This window comes from Arachis hypogaea, chromosome 6 (assembly GCF_003086295.3).
Source record: "Arachis hypogaea cultivar Tifrunner chromosome 6, arahy.Tifrunner.gnm2.J5K5, whole genome shotgun sequence".
In the NCBI taxonomy this organism is placed as follows: domain Eukaryota; kingdom Viridiplantae; phylum Streptophyta; class Magnoliopsida; order Fabales; family Fabaceae; genus Arachis; species Arachis hypogaea.
In genome coordinates, this window is record NC_092041.1 from 114553370 (window position 1) to 114570799 (window position 17430).

The 17430-nt window shown below is 30.7% G+C and overlaps 1 protein-coding gene across 1 annotated transcript; it reads right to left on the minus strand.

Annotated features, from left to right (window-relative positions):
- Positions 1-400: 400 nt before the first annotated feature.
- Positions 401-1381, minus strand: LOC112757871 (F-box/kelch-repeat protein At3g06240-like). Its single transcript, XM_025806421.1, has one exon. It carries the CDS (start codon positions 1379-1381, stop codon positions 401-403), a length of 981 nt encoding a protein of 326 aa, XP_025662206.1.
- Between the last annotated feature and the right edge of the window lie 16049 nt (positions 1382-17430).

A 17430-nucleotide genomic window follows, 5' to 3' on the forward strand; every position in this document is an offset into this window, starting at 1 on the left:
ACGTGATTAATTAGTAGTATATGGTGGTTTAATTAAGCAAAAGCTAACTTGGCAGAAAAAAGAGGCAGGAGATTCTATTTATTAGTTTTGTGTATCATTTCATATTCCACTAATAACAATTTAACACTGCATGAACTTGAATATTTTTTTTTACAATTATTACCTAATAGTCAACCATATTGCAGCTAATTATATTTTAAATTATAACAGTTTAAAAAAACGAATTTTACTAACAGTTTTGCAAATACCATTGAATAACTAGAGACAATAATTAAGCAACCAAATGAGATGTGAGCATTATAATGTGAATCTAAAATAATTAAACAGAAGTTTTCTATTAATAAAAAAATATCGAAATGAATTTTTTTTTAAAAAAAACTTACAAACAAACATTTGAACCTTAATTTGGATTATCTGGTGAGTAAATATTCTGCACCTCCACATTATCTCCGATAATAATATCTTTCAGTGGGATAAGAGTAGGAACATGGTGAATTATTTGAAACTTGCCATGAGCCTTGAAATCACACCAAGGAGTCACAAAAATCCTAAACTCTTGATTTTTACGATCAAGGGAGCCAATGCAGCTAGGTAATTGAGATGTGGTTATGGAAGAATTAGTATATTGAAAAATAGGTGCCCAAGATTTTCCATCTCCATATCTTTTCATCATCCACATTGTGACGAGTAGATCATTAAAATATATCAAACAGAGAGAACCCCTGAATTCAAATATCCGGACTTTTGTACCTTGATCCTTCGGCGGCATAGAAAAGGATTGGAACCTTTCTGTGTCAAAATTGAAGGCCCATATCGAGTCATTTCCATCAACATCTATACCAATCCAATGAAGTGCTCCATTGAAATAAGCAGAATGATTTAACACATGTATCAAATTTTTGGGATAATCTACCTCAATATTTATCCATGTGGAAGTTCCAACTGTGTGCATTTCAACAACCATACGACGATCATGTTTAAAGATATATATTCTCATTACCTTGTATTGGTTTGTTTTTGGATGAAAACCAAAACCCCAAGATATTTGCTCATAGGGCCTCAGGATTGGAGGTTGTTTTGGAAGTCTTATGAACTCACCTGTTATTGGGTTGCAAACAAGTGAAATGTCTCTATCCATTGAACAACTCAAGTAGAAAAGACCATTACAAGAAAGCACATCAACATAAACTCTTCTACCCTGGATTGATTTGGGATCAGGGATAGGAATCTCAAATTTAGGATCAAGTTTTATGCTGTTACTACTGTTGGGATCCAGGACTTCAAACACACTGCAGCATAATGGATTGTTTCTCCTTTCATGCCACTCGATTCGGTCATATTCAACAAGGTGAAAGATTCCAGAATGCAAGTGTCGGATCATGGTACACGTAGGTGTATAAGTAAAGAGTAATTTGGCAAAGTTTGAATCATAAATAAATGTGTTCCAGTACTTGCAAACACATCTACAAATCAGAACAGACTTCATAGGAAGCCTAACAAAAATTTCGGTAATTACATCGACTGGAAGACTGGCAAAACAAGACTTTCGTTTTTGAAGTTTCCTGACAATTAATTAAGTACAAAATAATTCAGAAAAAAGAGAAAGGAAAAAATTCACGGTGTTGTTTTGTGTTATTCTATAAAAAAATAAACGAGGAGTGCTAGGGGTAAGCAGATTTTATGAGTTGTAGCTATCAATTAGCCATCAATAGTATATTTAATAGTATGAAATTTCATCTAATAATGGAGAATCACTCATTTTTGTTTTGCTAGCTAAATGTTGGCCAGATTTTAACAAATCTGCTAGTCACTAAACTTTTCTAAAACGAAATATGGCTTACCTCATCCGGCATACAAAGAAACATTGGAAGAGGGATCTGATCATTTTAGTCATCACTCTCAAGTAGTAATAATTATGGGGAGAAGACAAACACCGATTATTGAAGCAAGTGAAGTTGTTATTTTTAAGGGTGAAATTTGCTGATTTTATAACAACCATGCTAATTATTTTGATAACAACCATATTAGTGATATTTGAAATCAGTTACGAATATAAATTAAAATATATAATAGTTCATTTTAGGATTTTTTTAAATAAATAAAATATTTATTTTATTTATTTAAAATAATTTGTTAATTTTAATATGTAGATAATATTTTTATTTTTATACATATTATATACACAGGCTCTATTTTTATGTTATTACGAAATAAAAAAAAAGCAAAACACATAAAAAATTGCAATGAGAAAAAATGGATTTTACCGAACAAAAATACTACGAAGATGGTGCATTTTTGAATCTGATTTATATAATTTGTAAATAGACTCTTTAAAAATTCACAAACAATAGCATTCTCACATTATTTTCTGTTTTCAATAATCAAATTACTTCTTAAAAATAAGATTGGACTAACCTTAGGTTAAGGATATATGGCAAAATACTAAAATAAAAAAATAAAGTAAATTAAAATAAAAATAAGATAAAATTAGATAGAAAAAAATCACTTTACCTCATTAAAAAATGATTCATTTAGTTTTATTTGTGCATTGTATATATACTTGGTCACAAATGCTACAATAGTTTGATAGGTAATATTTATAGATTTTATATTAGGTTGAGAGAAAATCTAATCATAAATCTATAAATATAAAATTCAATCCTTTAACTAAATTAAAAATATATTAAATTAAATTAAATATCATAAAAAGAAACTAGCCTAAACTAAAATTAAATATTATAACAAGTAAAAATATAAACTAACCCGAGGCTCACCGAAAAAAAACATGTTAAATAGGGTTGTAAGTTACGCTTGTTTTGATTTTCTTCGATTTTTAAGGGAGTACCACTTCAAGTTAAACTTCAAATTACTTGATTTTGATTTTTTTTATTTTATTTTTAAATTTAATTATTATATAAACTTTTTAAATTTTTAATTTTTCCTAAAAAGGTATAAAAAAATTAAGGAAAAATTATTGTAAAGGACCGTCAAGAAGATTTAATTATTAAAAAGGACTTTTAATATTAAAATTATTAAGAAGGATCAAATCTTTTTATAATATTTAAGAAGAAGAACCAAATCATTCTATAAAGAGACAAATATATCTTTAATTATTTTTTATTTATTTTTTATAATTTTTATATTAACAATTTTTTTTCTAAAATTTTATTAATTTTTATTATTTATTTATTTATTTATTTACTTTTCTTATCTTTTAGCTTTATTTTTCTCGTTGGGTAAAGATCACAAAAATAAAAAAATAAATAAAAATTATTAATAAAAATTATTAAAATTTTAAGAGAAATAAAATTTATCAACATAAAGATTATAACTTTTAGAGACCCTGCATTTTATATTTTCTTTGGGGTATAGCATTCATGTTAATTTTTTTTAAGAGGTCTCTCCATACTCAATTAAGAGGTCGCGGGTTCGAGTCTCCTATCTTTGGTAAAAAAAAAAGCATTCATGTTAATTTAGCCATTGAATTATAATAATAAAACATGATATAAATTCAAAGGTAATTTACGTTAATAAATAGAGATTAAAATTATACAAATGTCCTACATAAAATTATTTGATTACACATATGTTTTAAATATATCTATATAAATTAAATTAGATAAATTTAATTTATTAATAAGATAAAATATCTAAATAAATCGAATTAGGCCATTTCAATTTATTAAAACAAGTGAAAAAATATATCGGCACTAAATACTTTAATATCTAATCAATCCAATTCAATTTATTATTATAGAAAATACAGGATAAATTGAATCAGTTCATAAACTCGATTTACTATAATACATAACACGAAATAAGTATTATTGTATAAGTATTTGAAGAATAATTATTAATTTAAAATTTTAGATGACCAATTTTAGAAAATAATATTTAGTAAAACTGTTATTAAAATTTTATTTTTTATTATTATTTTAGTAATTTTTATTATTTAAGGGAAAATTATAAAAAATAAATAAAAAATAATTAAAGATATATTTGTCTTTTTATAGAAAGATTTGATTCTTCTTTTTAAATATTATAAAAAGATTTAGTCCTTCTTAATAATTTTAATATTAAATGTCCTTTCTAATAATTAAATCTTCCTAACGGTCCTTTACAATAATTTTCCCTAAAACTAACATGAGTTAATACAAGACTAAATAAAAGTAAAAAATCAAGTTTACTCATTTTATGTTCGTATATATAATGCATGAAATAAATGAAACAACTTAATAATAATAACTTAAATCTATTATAGAGTGATAAGAGTATAATAGGTACTTCAATAATAGAAAAAGGTTAAGAGTGGTATCGGATGTTACAAAATAGTTATGAAGCTAGCGAGAGTTTCCTCATATTGCTGCATAGTTTTTTTTATATTGTTGAAATATTGTGATTTTGGTTCTTTAGAGATATTTTATCATAGATTTTAAGTGGATTCTATTCCAATTTCGAGTAAGTTAAGGTAAGAAAGTTCAATCCTTTCGTTATCCATAATTTTAAATAAAAATCCTAGTGTAAATGTTGAGTTAATTATTGTGATTAAATTATATGGATTAGTTTAACTTATTAGATTGAATTGGTATGGCTGCGAAACAATTAGTAGAGGTTTGGAGGATTCAGTTGAGGTTTGAGTATAGTCGAAAAGGAAATTCAAGGGTTTGGAACTATTGTCTAAGAGGTACGGGTTTCGATTTCGGGTAGGCATTATGTAAAGTTATATGAAAACCTAGGTTAATTACCTCTAGAATAGGATTGAATGAAATTGATTGTTGTGGTGATTAATTGGTTGAATGATAGTTTGAATTATGATATGTATATGTATGTATGATTATAAAGGTGTGATTTGGTTTGCCTATAATAGTGATTGTAGAATTTGAGCCAGAGGCTGAGATGGAGTGAGTGATTTTTTTCTATTTGGTAAGTTGAGGTAAGCATTAGTATATTACGTTATAATTTGCTTAGATAGTAATAATGAGTTGGGTGTATGATGATTTTGTGTTGATGCTGTGAATGAATATGCTTGATAGAATGAGTTAAAAGAAACAAAATTTGGGTTGGTTAGGTTTGGAATAGTTGAAAATGGATGATTGGGAGTAGATGATGCTTATAAGTGATTTTGAAATGGTATGGAATTGAAGTGGATTGAAAATTTGTCAAAATGAACATTGTGTAAAATTTGGTAAAAAAGCATAATTTTAGCCAATTTTGACGGATATAACTTGGTTCTCAAACCTTTGAATTTTGTGGAATTTATTTTAAATTAAAATTTGGTTTATCTATTTTGTGGCATTCAAAAAACGGACGAAAAACGATTTTAAACGAAAAAAGTTATAAAAATTTAAAGATTCGGGTTTAAAACTGAATTCTCCAGAAGTTGCAGAAAACTAGGGTCCTGCATACGCATAAAGGGTGTTATAGAATTGAAAGGGTTCCGTGCGTATAACTATGCATACACACGACTTGCATTTTAGAATTGAACCTTTTTCATGCATGTATCCGTGCGTAGACACAAAAGTGAACTCGTGCATACGCAGTCTACGCACAAGGCATGCGTACGCACAACTATCCTATTTTTCAAAAAATGTTGAGCTTTAACTATTTTAGCCATTCCAACTAGCCTTTTCACTTCTGTAACCCCTATTAAGGAACGATAACTAGTTTTTAGGTTTTGAAAGTAGTGCGAGTGTATTGAGTGGATTAAATTGGTAAATTGAAAAGAGGAGTTGGGTTGGAGGATCAAAGTTAATGATGAGTTGGTGAAAGCTTATGGCTAATGAAACTGCTGAGTACAAATTGAGTAAAGGCATGTATAATACTACTGATTGTGAACTGATTTATTGTACTGGCAAGGACAATGGTTAATCTCGCTTGCGTATTGAATTGAGATGTATTCTGGCAAGGACAGTAGTTAATTTTACTTGCATTTTGATTTATGTTTACTCTTGGCAAGGATGTGGTAAGGACAGTGGTGAATCTTGCTTGCGCACTGAGCTAAGTTATGCCAAAACAAGGACGGTGGTTGATTCCGTTTGTTTCATGATTTTCTCTGTGAGCAAGGTGGTAGGGCACTAATCCATGACTCTATATGATATGATCTTATATGGGAAGGTAGTAGAGCACTCTCCTTGAATTTATTCCCCTGATGTATGTCTCCGGGAGAAGGTGGTAGGGCATAATCCCTGGATTATATGCCTCCTGGAGATGCGCAAGCTAAGAGACAATGTCCAGGTTAGCTATCGGATGTGTCGGGTTCTGGCAGTGTAACTGACACGTGAACTCATGGCCAGTAGGACAAGCATGCATAATGTACATTTATGTGTAATTGCTTGAATGTGCATTTTGTACTTGAATTGCCTATGTGTATACCTCTGTTTGACTACTAATTACTTTATATGTTGTAAATGTTCTTAATCATATTTGCATCTTATTACTTGTGTTTGCTTCAGCTGAATATATTATTGAACTGAATGTTGTTGGACTGTTATACTAAAATGACAACAAGATTGAGATGTGTGTTGGAGAACTGAGGACTATGGATCACTGGTATAGCAAAGTATGTAGTATGACTATCCTGTTTGGATTAGTATGACTCTAGGCTTAGATCTTGTTTGTTTGGAGTTTATAATTGCCTAGTGGGTTAGTATAGTTTTATATTGTCTCTATTTGGAACTGTTACCCTATTGGGAATATTTGGTTCTCACCCATTTTAAAAATCTCTGTTTTTCAGATATAGGAAATGAAGCACCTCGCTAAGAGTGTTGGATTCTCTTTGGAAAGTGGAGACTCTTTTGGGCTTATGTTTTGTATTTTAGTTTATGTATACTCTCAACTTTTGTATATGTATCTTATATATCCCTCTTAGATGTTGATTTTGGAGAAACAATATTTATGTTTTGATTTTCTTTTGGACTGTATATATTTTTTAGCCGGCCTTTGCTTCGCAGGTCGAGACTAGTACTTGCTATATGTATCTCTTTTGAAATCTTATACGTATATAATTTAGTTTTCGGTATCGACGTTTTATATTGCTTAACGTTTTTTAGTAAGACGCGATTCTCGTTTTACTTATCTTTTCTTCACAGGCTCCTAGTTAAACTATCTTCCAAATATATATGTATGTACTTTTCGTTTAGGCTATGTTTGGTTGGAATGAAAAAATAAAGAGAAAGGAAATAGAAATGAAAGAAAGAAAAGGAAAGAAATTGAGTGGATTTTTATTTTCATTAGATGTGTTTGGTTGGAAGAAAAATAAGAAGAAAAGAAATATTATAAAAAGATAATTTTATTCTTATATTATAAAATATATTGAAAAAAGTGAAGGAATAATATTGGAAGTATAGAGAAAAATATTTCTTTTCCTTTTTTTTCCATTGGAAAAAAATTATGGTCTCACCTATTTTTTTCCATCATTTTTTCTTCTTTTTTAATTTTCCTGCTCAACCAAACAATAAAAAATAATAATTTTTCTTCCTATTTTCTTCCATTTTCCCTTTAAACAAGTATAACCTTAGAGGTCGTAATCTCTTACTTCGATTTATAACTTAAGCATAAAATTCTGTGTAGTAGGATATTATATATATATATATGAAGTCAGACAAAAAATTCATTTAATTCAACCTACTTTGTCATACATATCATGATACATAAATGATAAATGGAAAAATATTTATAATATAGATATTATGAACTAATACAATATAAAATATTAATTCAACTCTTGTGAAAAAAAAAAATCTCAAAATATGAATTGGGTAACAAACTAAATATTTTTATTAGTTTTGTTATTTTTATTAGTTTTATTTTGTTGTAAAGTGAACAATAAGTAAATTTTGAATTCTTTAATCTCTCTTGTACTTTTTTATTTCTAATATTTAATTATATTTTTATCTTTGTAGTAATAATAATAATAGTAATAGTATTGATTATTGAACACACTACATGTATGTGTTTTTTTAATTATTATTTTTAAAAAATAAACAACACATCTTTAAAGTGCATAAGCCTTAATAATAATGCCAAATAAGTATATAAAAAAATAATAATGTCAGATAACAGCAACTTGTAAGTTGTAACCCTTCCTAATAACTATTACAACCACTTGCTATTTCAATTTTCATCTATCACTAAGTCTTTAATCAAATCTCTTGTCCATGAGAAAATAAATATATGTAATTGGAGAAATAAAATAAAATAAAAACTAAAAAAAAAAAAAGTACTAGTTCAAGTTTAAATATATAAGAGAATACTATGGTGTTTGATGTTTCCATAATAAGGATGAATAGAGGTGAGCACGGGTTGGTTTGGTTTGAGTTCATGGTAAAATTAGAATCGAACCGATCAAAATATAATTAATTCGGTTTGGTTTGGATTTGTATTTTTTTTACATGTATCCGAACCAAACCAAACCGAGTAAGTACGGATTGGTTCGGTTCGGGTAATTAGGTACCCGATGACTTTGAAATTCATTAAAAAAAAATCAAATTTTTATCTTAAAAATTCAACAAGTACAATAAACATGTGACATTAATAAAAATAATTCAAACATGTTAAATACCAAATACACTAGAAACTAAACTCATTAAAATCTAAACATATTAATAGTGAATAACCTTTGTCTAATAGAAAAGTCATATATATATATATTTAATTAATATATGATCGAATTTGTGGGTTGGTTCGGATTCTGCACCCCCAAAATTAATACTCAAACCAATCACTAATAAAGACTATCAATTTGGTTCAAGTAAATCCAATTACCTGTTAATTCCAAGATTAATTTAATTAATTCGATTCGAATTCAGATAAGTAATCGAATATCCGTTATACGTGCCGAGTCTACTCACCCCTAAGGATGAGTAGGAATGACCAAATTCAGTGGCTACACTTAACTTCCGTATTACCGGTGCACACTCAAATTTATGTGAATCACGGACACGTACTAATTAGGGATTGTCCTTACCTATTTTTGTTCTTTTTGCCATTGTTATTTCTGTGTATAACAATATTGCAAGTTTTACTTGAAAAAATGTTTATTAAGTACTTAAACTGCAACGCCTATGGGGACCATTATTTAATAATTTGCCACACAATTTAAACAAATACTTAAACTGTAATTGATGTTGCTTGCTTAATAATATTTAAAAAGAAATCGGTTAAAAATTAAGTATAATTAACATATTGTTGCGATAAGGATAAAAATGGATGACCATGAGCAGATCATATTTTCCATGCTGAATGGCTACATTATCAATGTCCTTATATTTAATGATAGTTGAAAATTATAGCCTCCTTGCATGTATAAATAGACATCCTTAGTGCATGATATGGGCACACAAAAATAAATAAAAAAATACTCTCTTTTTATGTTACAATCAAATACTCTTCTCTTTATATTTCTTCTACAATTCTTTCTCTTCTTTTATTTTATAAGTATTTTAAATTCTATTTCCTATTACTCTTTACATATAATATTAATAGCAATATTAATCATCTTTATTATATTGCATTTGTAATAATAAACAAATGCGATTCTCTCTCTCTTTATTTTTAATACTTCTTTCTATCTTTGTATATATATACACAATACAACATATAATTATTATATATATATAAATTATTATTGAGCTAATTATTTTAATACTAGAGTCTTCTATTTATACATCTTTATTTATATATATCTCTTTTATTTTACAACACGTTATCAGCACGAGACTCTGATCAAATTTTTAGGAAGACTCAGGTAACAAATTTTCATTATGTCGAAGCTCTCTCATCTTGAATTCAATGCTCTCGATATATCTGGAAACAATTATTTATCATGGATACTAGATGCTGAAATCCATCTTGATTCAATGGATCTTGGAGATACCATTAAGGCTGAAAATAATGCATCCCAGAAGGATAAAGCTAAAGCCATGATTTTTCTCCGTCGTCATCTTGACGAAGGATTGAAAAATGAGTATCTTACATTAAAAGATCCTGCAGATCTTTGGAAAGACCTTGAAGAAAGGTATAATCATCAGAAAACGGTGATACTTCCTCAGGCCCGATATGAATGGACGCATTTGCGTTTACAAGATTTTAAATCTATAAATGAATATAATTCTGCAATGTTTCGAATCACCTCACGAATGAAATTGTGTGGGGAAAAAATAACTGATCATGATATGTTGGAGAAAACTTTCTCAACCTTCCATGCTTCGAATGTGCTCCTGCAGCAGCAGTATCGAGAGAAAGGGTTTAAAAAATATTCTGAGTTAATTTCTTGCCTTCTTGTTGCTGAACGCAACAATGAGTTGTTATTAAAAATCATGAAGCGCGCCCAGCTGGCGCCGCCCCATTTCCTGAAGTAAATGCGGCAAATCATTACCCCAGAAGAGGTAAATGGCAAGCTTTTAATAACAAGAAAAATTATGGAAGGAAAAAGAATTATGTTCAAAAGAGAGGATCTCACCAGAAGTGGGACAAAGAAAAGAATATCGGGCAGAATAAATCAACCGAGGAGAAGTGTTTCCGCTGTGGTGGAAAGGGCCATTGGTCACGTACCTGTCGTACCCCAAGGCACCTAGTCGATCTTTACCAGACATCTTTGAAAAAGAACGACAAAGGAAAGGAAACAAATTTTGTTTCAAATGATGCTGAGAACTCCACCACTCATTATGATGTATCTGATTTCTTTGAGGACCCTGAAGGAAATATTGGTCATTTGATCAATGATGGAATAGTTTAATATGTGGGATTGTGAAGTATATATGTAAATAAATAATGTAAAAAAAAAAACTTATTGTTAAGTTTTATTTTCTATGTATTTAAGTTTCAAATGTGATGTACATAAATAATGAAATATTAATGAATTGTGAAATTATTAAATGTGTCAAATTTTAAAATAAAATTTTAGTATATGACATTATTTTATGTACAGTATTTCTTAGAAAAATAATTCTGATCAAGTATTCAATTTAACTGTGCATACTACTCATTTAATTATTATTTGTTTTTGAAGAGAATGGCAAGGATATGTAATGAAGATGTATGCCTTGCGGATAGTGCAAGTTCACACACTATTCTCAAAAGTGATATATATTTTACCCATCTTGTGCCAAAAGAGGAATATGTTAACACTATTATTGGCTCAGGCAATGTGATAGAAGGCTCCGGAAGAGCTATAATTTTGTTTCCTGGAGGAACAAAATTTATAATAAATAATGCACTATTATCTACCAAGTCTCTGAGGAACTTGTTGAGTTTCAAAGATATTCGCCGAAATGGATATCATGTTGAGACGATGAATGAGGGAAATCATGAGTATTTATGTATAACAACTCATGATTCAAATAAGAAAGTTATATTAGAAAAATTACCTTCTCTTTCATCTGGGTTGTATTATACTAAGATTAGTGCAATTGAATCACATGCCACTGTAAACCAGAAGTTTACTAGCCCAAATGAATTCATAACTTGGCACGACCGTTTGGGCCATCCGGGAACAACCATGATGAGAAGAATTATTGAAAACTCTCATGGACATTCACTAAAGGACCAGAAGATTCTTAAAACTAGTGAATTTTGTTGTGCTGCATGTTCTCAAGGGAAGTTAATTTTAAGGCCATCACCAGTAAAGATTGGATTTGAGTCCCCTGAATTCCTAGAAAGGATTCAAGGTGATATATGTGGACCTATTCATCCACCATGTGGATCTTTTAGATATTTTATGGTCCTGATAGACGCATCTTCGAGATGGTCACATGTGTGCTTATTATCTTCTCGCAACCTGGCGTTTGCGAGATTACTAGCTCAAATTATTCGATTAAAAGCACAATTTCCAGAAAACCCAATTAAAGCAATTCGTCTTGATAATGCTGGTGAATTTACTTCCCAAGCTTTTGATGCTTATTGTATGGCTAATGGAATAAGTGTTGAACATCCAGTAGCTTATGTTCACACACAAAATGGGTTAGCAGAATCACTTATTAAGCGTCTCCAATTAATTGCTAGACCCTTGCTTATGAGAACAAATCTCCCAACCTCGGTTTGGGGGCATGCAGTTTTACATGCTGTAGCACTTATTCGTTTGAGGCCAACGAGTTACCATCAGTTCTCTCCTATGCAATTAGCTTTTGGCCAGCAGCCAAATGTTTCCCATTTAAGAATATTTGGGTGTGCGATATATGTTCCCATTGCGCCACCTAATCGCACCAAAATGGGACCCCAAAGAAAATTGGGGATATATGTTGGATATGACTCTCCCTCTATAGTGAGGTATCTTGAGATACAAACTGGTGATGTGTTTAAAGCCCGGTTTGCGGATTGTCATTTTGATGAATCAAAATTTCCAACATTAGGGGGAGAGAATAAGTTTCCTGAAAAGGAACTTAATTGGAATGCATCATCATTGATGCATTTAGATCCTCGATCAGGGCAATGTGAACTGGAAGTTCAAAAGATTATACATTTGCAAAGAATAGCAAATGAATTGCCCGATGCATTTTCCGATACAAAGAGGATAACCAAGTCGTATATACCAGCGGAAAATGCCCCAATTCGAATTGATGTCCCAGTAGGACAAGTAGCCACTGAAGCAAATTCACGCCAGAAGCGTGGCAGGGCGGAAAATGCCCCAATTCGAATTGATGTCCCAGTTGGACAAACTGCCACTGAAGCAAATACACGCCAGAAGCGTGGCAGGCCTGTCGGTTCCAAAGATAAAAATCCTCGAAAGAGAAAAGAGGTAAATACGATTCCTGTTGAAAAAGACATAGTAAAGACACCTGCAGTTGTCCAAAATTTTGATATAACGCCAGAAGACGTTCAGGTACCTGAAAATTGTGAAAATGACGAGATCTCGATAAATTATGTCTTTACAGGAGAGAAATTGGACCGAAATAAGACAATTGTCAATGAAATATTTGCATATAACGTGGCATTAGATATCATGCATGAAAGTAAGGATCTTGAGCCAAGATCAGTTGAAGAATGTCGACAAAGAAATGATTGGCCAAAATAGGAAGCAGCCATGAAGGCTGAATTAGACTCACTTGCAAAACGTGAAGTCTTTGGACCTGTAGTCCGTACACCAGAAGATGTAAAACCTGTTGGATACAAATGGGTATTTGTGAGAAAATGAAATGAGAAAAATGAAGTTGTGCGCTACAAAGCCCGACTTGTGGCACAAGGTTTTTCACAAAGGCCCGGTATAGATTATGAAGAAACGTATTCCCCCGTAGTGGATGCGATAACCTTGCGTTATTTGGTCAGCCTATCTGCATATCATAAACTGCATATGCATTTAATGGATGTGGTAACAGCCTATTTATACGGCTTATTAGATCGTGATATCTATATGAAAGTCCCCGAAGGACTAAAGATATCTAAACCATCCAATGAATATTCGCAAGGGTTATACTCAGTCAAATTGCAAAGATCTTTATATGGTCTAAAGCAATCTGGACGAATGTGGTATAATCGTCTTACTGAGTATCTGGCCAAAAACGGATTCAAGAATGATGATATCTGCCCGTGTGTTTTCATAAAGAAATCTGCATCCGGATTCATTATAATTGCTGTGTACGTTGATGATTTAAATATCATTGGAACTCCTGAAGAGATTCCAACAATTATAAAAATTCTAAAAGAAGAGTTTGAGATGAAAGATCTTGGAAGAACTAAATTTTGTCTCGGCCTGCAGATTGAGCATATAAAAAGTGGGATCTTTATTCATCAAACAACATACACAGAAAAGATCTTGAAAAGATTTTATATGGATAAGTCACATCCATTAAGTACCCCAATGATCGTAAGATCTTTGGATGTGAAAAAGGATCAATTCCGTCCTAAAGAAGAAAATGAAGATATCCTTGGTCCTGAAGTACCATATCTTAGTGCCATTGGAGCGCTAATGTATCTTGCTAATAATACGCGACCCGATATATCATTCGCGGTGAATTTACTAGCAAGGTATAGTTCCTCTCCAACCAGAAGACATTGGAGTGGAATCAAGCAAATCTTTCGATATCTTCATGGAACGGTTGATATGGGATTATTTTATCCCTACGGATCCAAGTCACAACTAGTTGGCTATGCAGATGCTGGATACTTGTCTGATCCACATAAAGGGAGATCTCAAACAGGATACCTGTTCACATATGGTGGTACAGCTATATCATGGAGGTCCACGAAACAGACGATTGCAGCAACCTCCTCTAATCATGCTGAAATACTGGCGATTCATGAAGCTAGTCGTGAATGTTTTTGGCTGAGGAGTCTGATTCAATATATTCTGTCATCATGTGGACTGATTGATCATAAGATAGCTCCAACTGTCCTGTTTGAAGATAATACAGCATGCATTGCTCAACTTAAGGGTGGATACATCAAAGGTGATAGAACAAAGCATATTTCTCCCAAATTCTTCTTCACTCATGACCTTCAAAATCAAGGGACAATTGATGTCCAACAGATCCGTTCAAGTGACAATCTGGCAGATTTATTCACAAAGTCACTCCCGAAATCCTCCTTTGAAAGATTGGTACATGAGATTGGGATGCGCCGATTTCGAGACATTAGATGATGTCGGCAAGAGGGGGAGACTGTACTTTTTTTTTCCTTGGTCAGGTTTTTTCCCATTGGGTTTTTCTTGACAAGGTTTTTAATGAGGCAGTCCCCATCACAAAGGATATTGTACTCTTTTTCCTTCACTGAGGTTTTTCCCACAGGGTTTTCCTTTAGTAAGGTTTTAATGAGGCAATAATCCTTAATGGTCATCCAAGGGGGAGTGTTGCGATAAGGATAAAAATGGATGACCATGAGCAGATCATATTTTCCATGCTGAATGGCTACATTATCAATGTCCTTATATTTAATGATAGTTGAAAATTATAGCCTCCTTGCATGTATAAATAGACATCCTCAGTGCATGATATGGACACACAAGAATAAATAAAAAAATACTCTCTCTTTATGTTACAGTCAAATACTCTTCTCTTTATATTTCTTCTACAATTCTTTCTCTTCTTTTATTTTATAAGTATTTTAAATTCTATTTCCTATTACTCTTTACATATAATATTAATAGCAATATTAATCATCTTTATTATATTGCATTTGTAATAATAAACAAATGCGATTCTCTCTCTCTTTATTTTTAATACTTCTTTCTATCTTTGTATATATATACACAATACAACATATAATTTATTATATATATATAAATTATTATTGAGCTAATTATTTTAATACTAGAGTCTTCTATTTATACATCTTTATTTATATATATCTCTTTTATTTTACAACACATATCATCAAACTAGATATTTATATAGTCACCAAAAAAAAAAAACTAAATATTTATATCGTATGGCTTTTAAATAATAATAAGGGATTAATTGTTTAATGATTTAAAGTAATAATACATAATTGTGTGTGTGTAAAAAATATTTTATATTCAAAATAATTCCTTGAAGAATAATTCTGTTTCTGAAGACTAACGTTAGGGAATCAATATTATAATAGTTAATTTCAACTATTATTATAATAGATTATTAAACAAATTTAATATGAAATTTATTAAATATGACCTTTTGTTAAGTTTAAATTTAAAAATATTTTTTTTAAGGATTAATTTCTACATACAAGTGATTTTGTTATACAAGTCTTACAAGTCCTCTAATTGATATTACGCTCAAACGCACTTGTTATGCACATATGTTTCACGCGCCTCTAACAGATTTTTAATTTTTGAAATGATTCCGTTTCTTTTTTCGAATTTCTTGCCTTCTCTTTCTCCTTCTTCATTTACGTGTTTTTCTCTCCCTGTTCTCTTTCTTTGTTATTCTCGATTTCCATTATTTTTTTGACATCAAGCTTTGAAATCGTTTTTGAAGATAATGGATAATTCAACTTCAGATTGTCAGATGAACCAGTGCGTGAACCTTGCTTGTGAAATTTGCTGTTAATTATTATTTGTTTGAATTGAATCTAATGTACTACTTCTGATTAGAATTAATATAATCTTGTCAATTTTATATCAGACGTTCGGATGTATATCAGAAATATTTGGGTGTATTTTTATAAAAGTTTGGGTGTATTTACAGTTTATGACTTTTCATCTGATGGAGGGTGAATTGTTTTATTCTTTTAGTTGAATTGTTTTAGTTTCTGTTTAGTTACGATTCATGAATCTAGTTTTTGTTATTTTTTATGATGGTTTTATAGTTGTATTTGTATTCTATAGTTTATGCTTGTTTTAATATGGTGTATTTTGGGTGTATTTTGCAGCCTTTATGTGGTGTATTTTGGGTGTATTTTGCCGCCTTTGCTGACTTTAGTAGCTGATTTTAGTGTACACGTAACATAACTCATTTTTTGTATCTGCAGCAAATTTGGATGTAAAAACGAAGATATTTGGGTGTATTTTTATTCTGATGAGTTCTGCATAATTCAGAACTCTTCCTCTTCCTCCTCCTCATCTTCTGCTGATTCTTCTTCTTCATCTTCTTATTTCATATTCTCATAATTCTTTTTGGGAGGAAAAAATCAAACAAAGAAGAAAAAAATACATAATGTTGCAAAATCAGAAGAAGAAGAAGGAGAAACACGACGATGAAGATGAAACACGCGAAGAAAAAGTAGAAGAAACACAAAAAAGGAGGAGAAGAAGAAGGAAGAAGAGGAGGAGGAGAAACACAAAGAAAAATGACAGTTGTGGTTTTCATTGAAGAAGAAGAAGAAGATTCATTCATAATGGTGAGTAGCGCGCTTTGGAAACAGAAAGTGGTTGAGTAACGCGCGTGTATTTACTCTTGAATGTGGGAGTGTAATGCGCGTGTATTTTGTTGGGCTTGTGCCAACTTGTAAGACTTGTAAGCCGAAAAAGCTTGTATGTATAACATACCTGTTTTTGTAATTAATTTTTATATATTTTTATTTTTAAAAAATTTATATGTTTTTTATATTAATCTAGTTCATTTATTTTGTCCTGAAATGATATTTAATTAGTTCCTTTATTTTGTCCTTCCAAAAGTTCACTATTTTTAACTGGCTTTCTTATTCTAGACTACATATTGGATATAAGACAAAAACTATACTCAAATACACATCTAAAATTATTAAAAAGGATTCTTAAGTATTTCATCAACACATCCAAAAGTCATATAAAAAAGACAAAATTCAGTGTTCACATCATAAAGTTAAACATAGAGTTTTGACAAAAAACATTTCTAAAATTGAGGGAACAATATAAACACATCCTAAATTATAATAATCCACGTCGAGGAATGGCGATAACAAAGAGGAACGCAATAACGAAGATAAGCGCCAAGGAGGGAGGCAGCGCGAAAGAATGGCGACGCGAACGCTGAGGATGTTGCGGCGGCACGAAAGAAAAAACCCACAGAAAGCGTGCACCTCTAATTTTAGCCGAGGATGACA

What these genes read in the sequence shown, in the direction of transcription:
- LOC112757871 (XM_025806421.1), bottom strand. Translation starts at nt 1,381, where the DNA reads ATGATCCGACACTTGCATTCTGGAATCTTTCACCTTGTTGAATATGAC.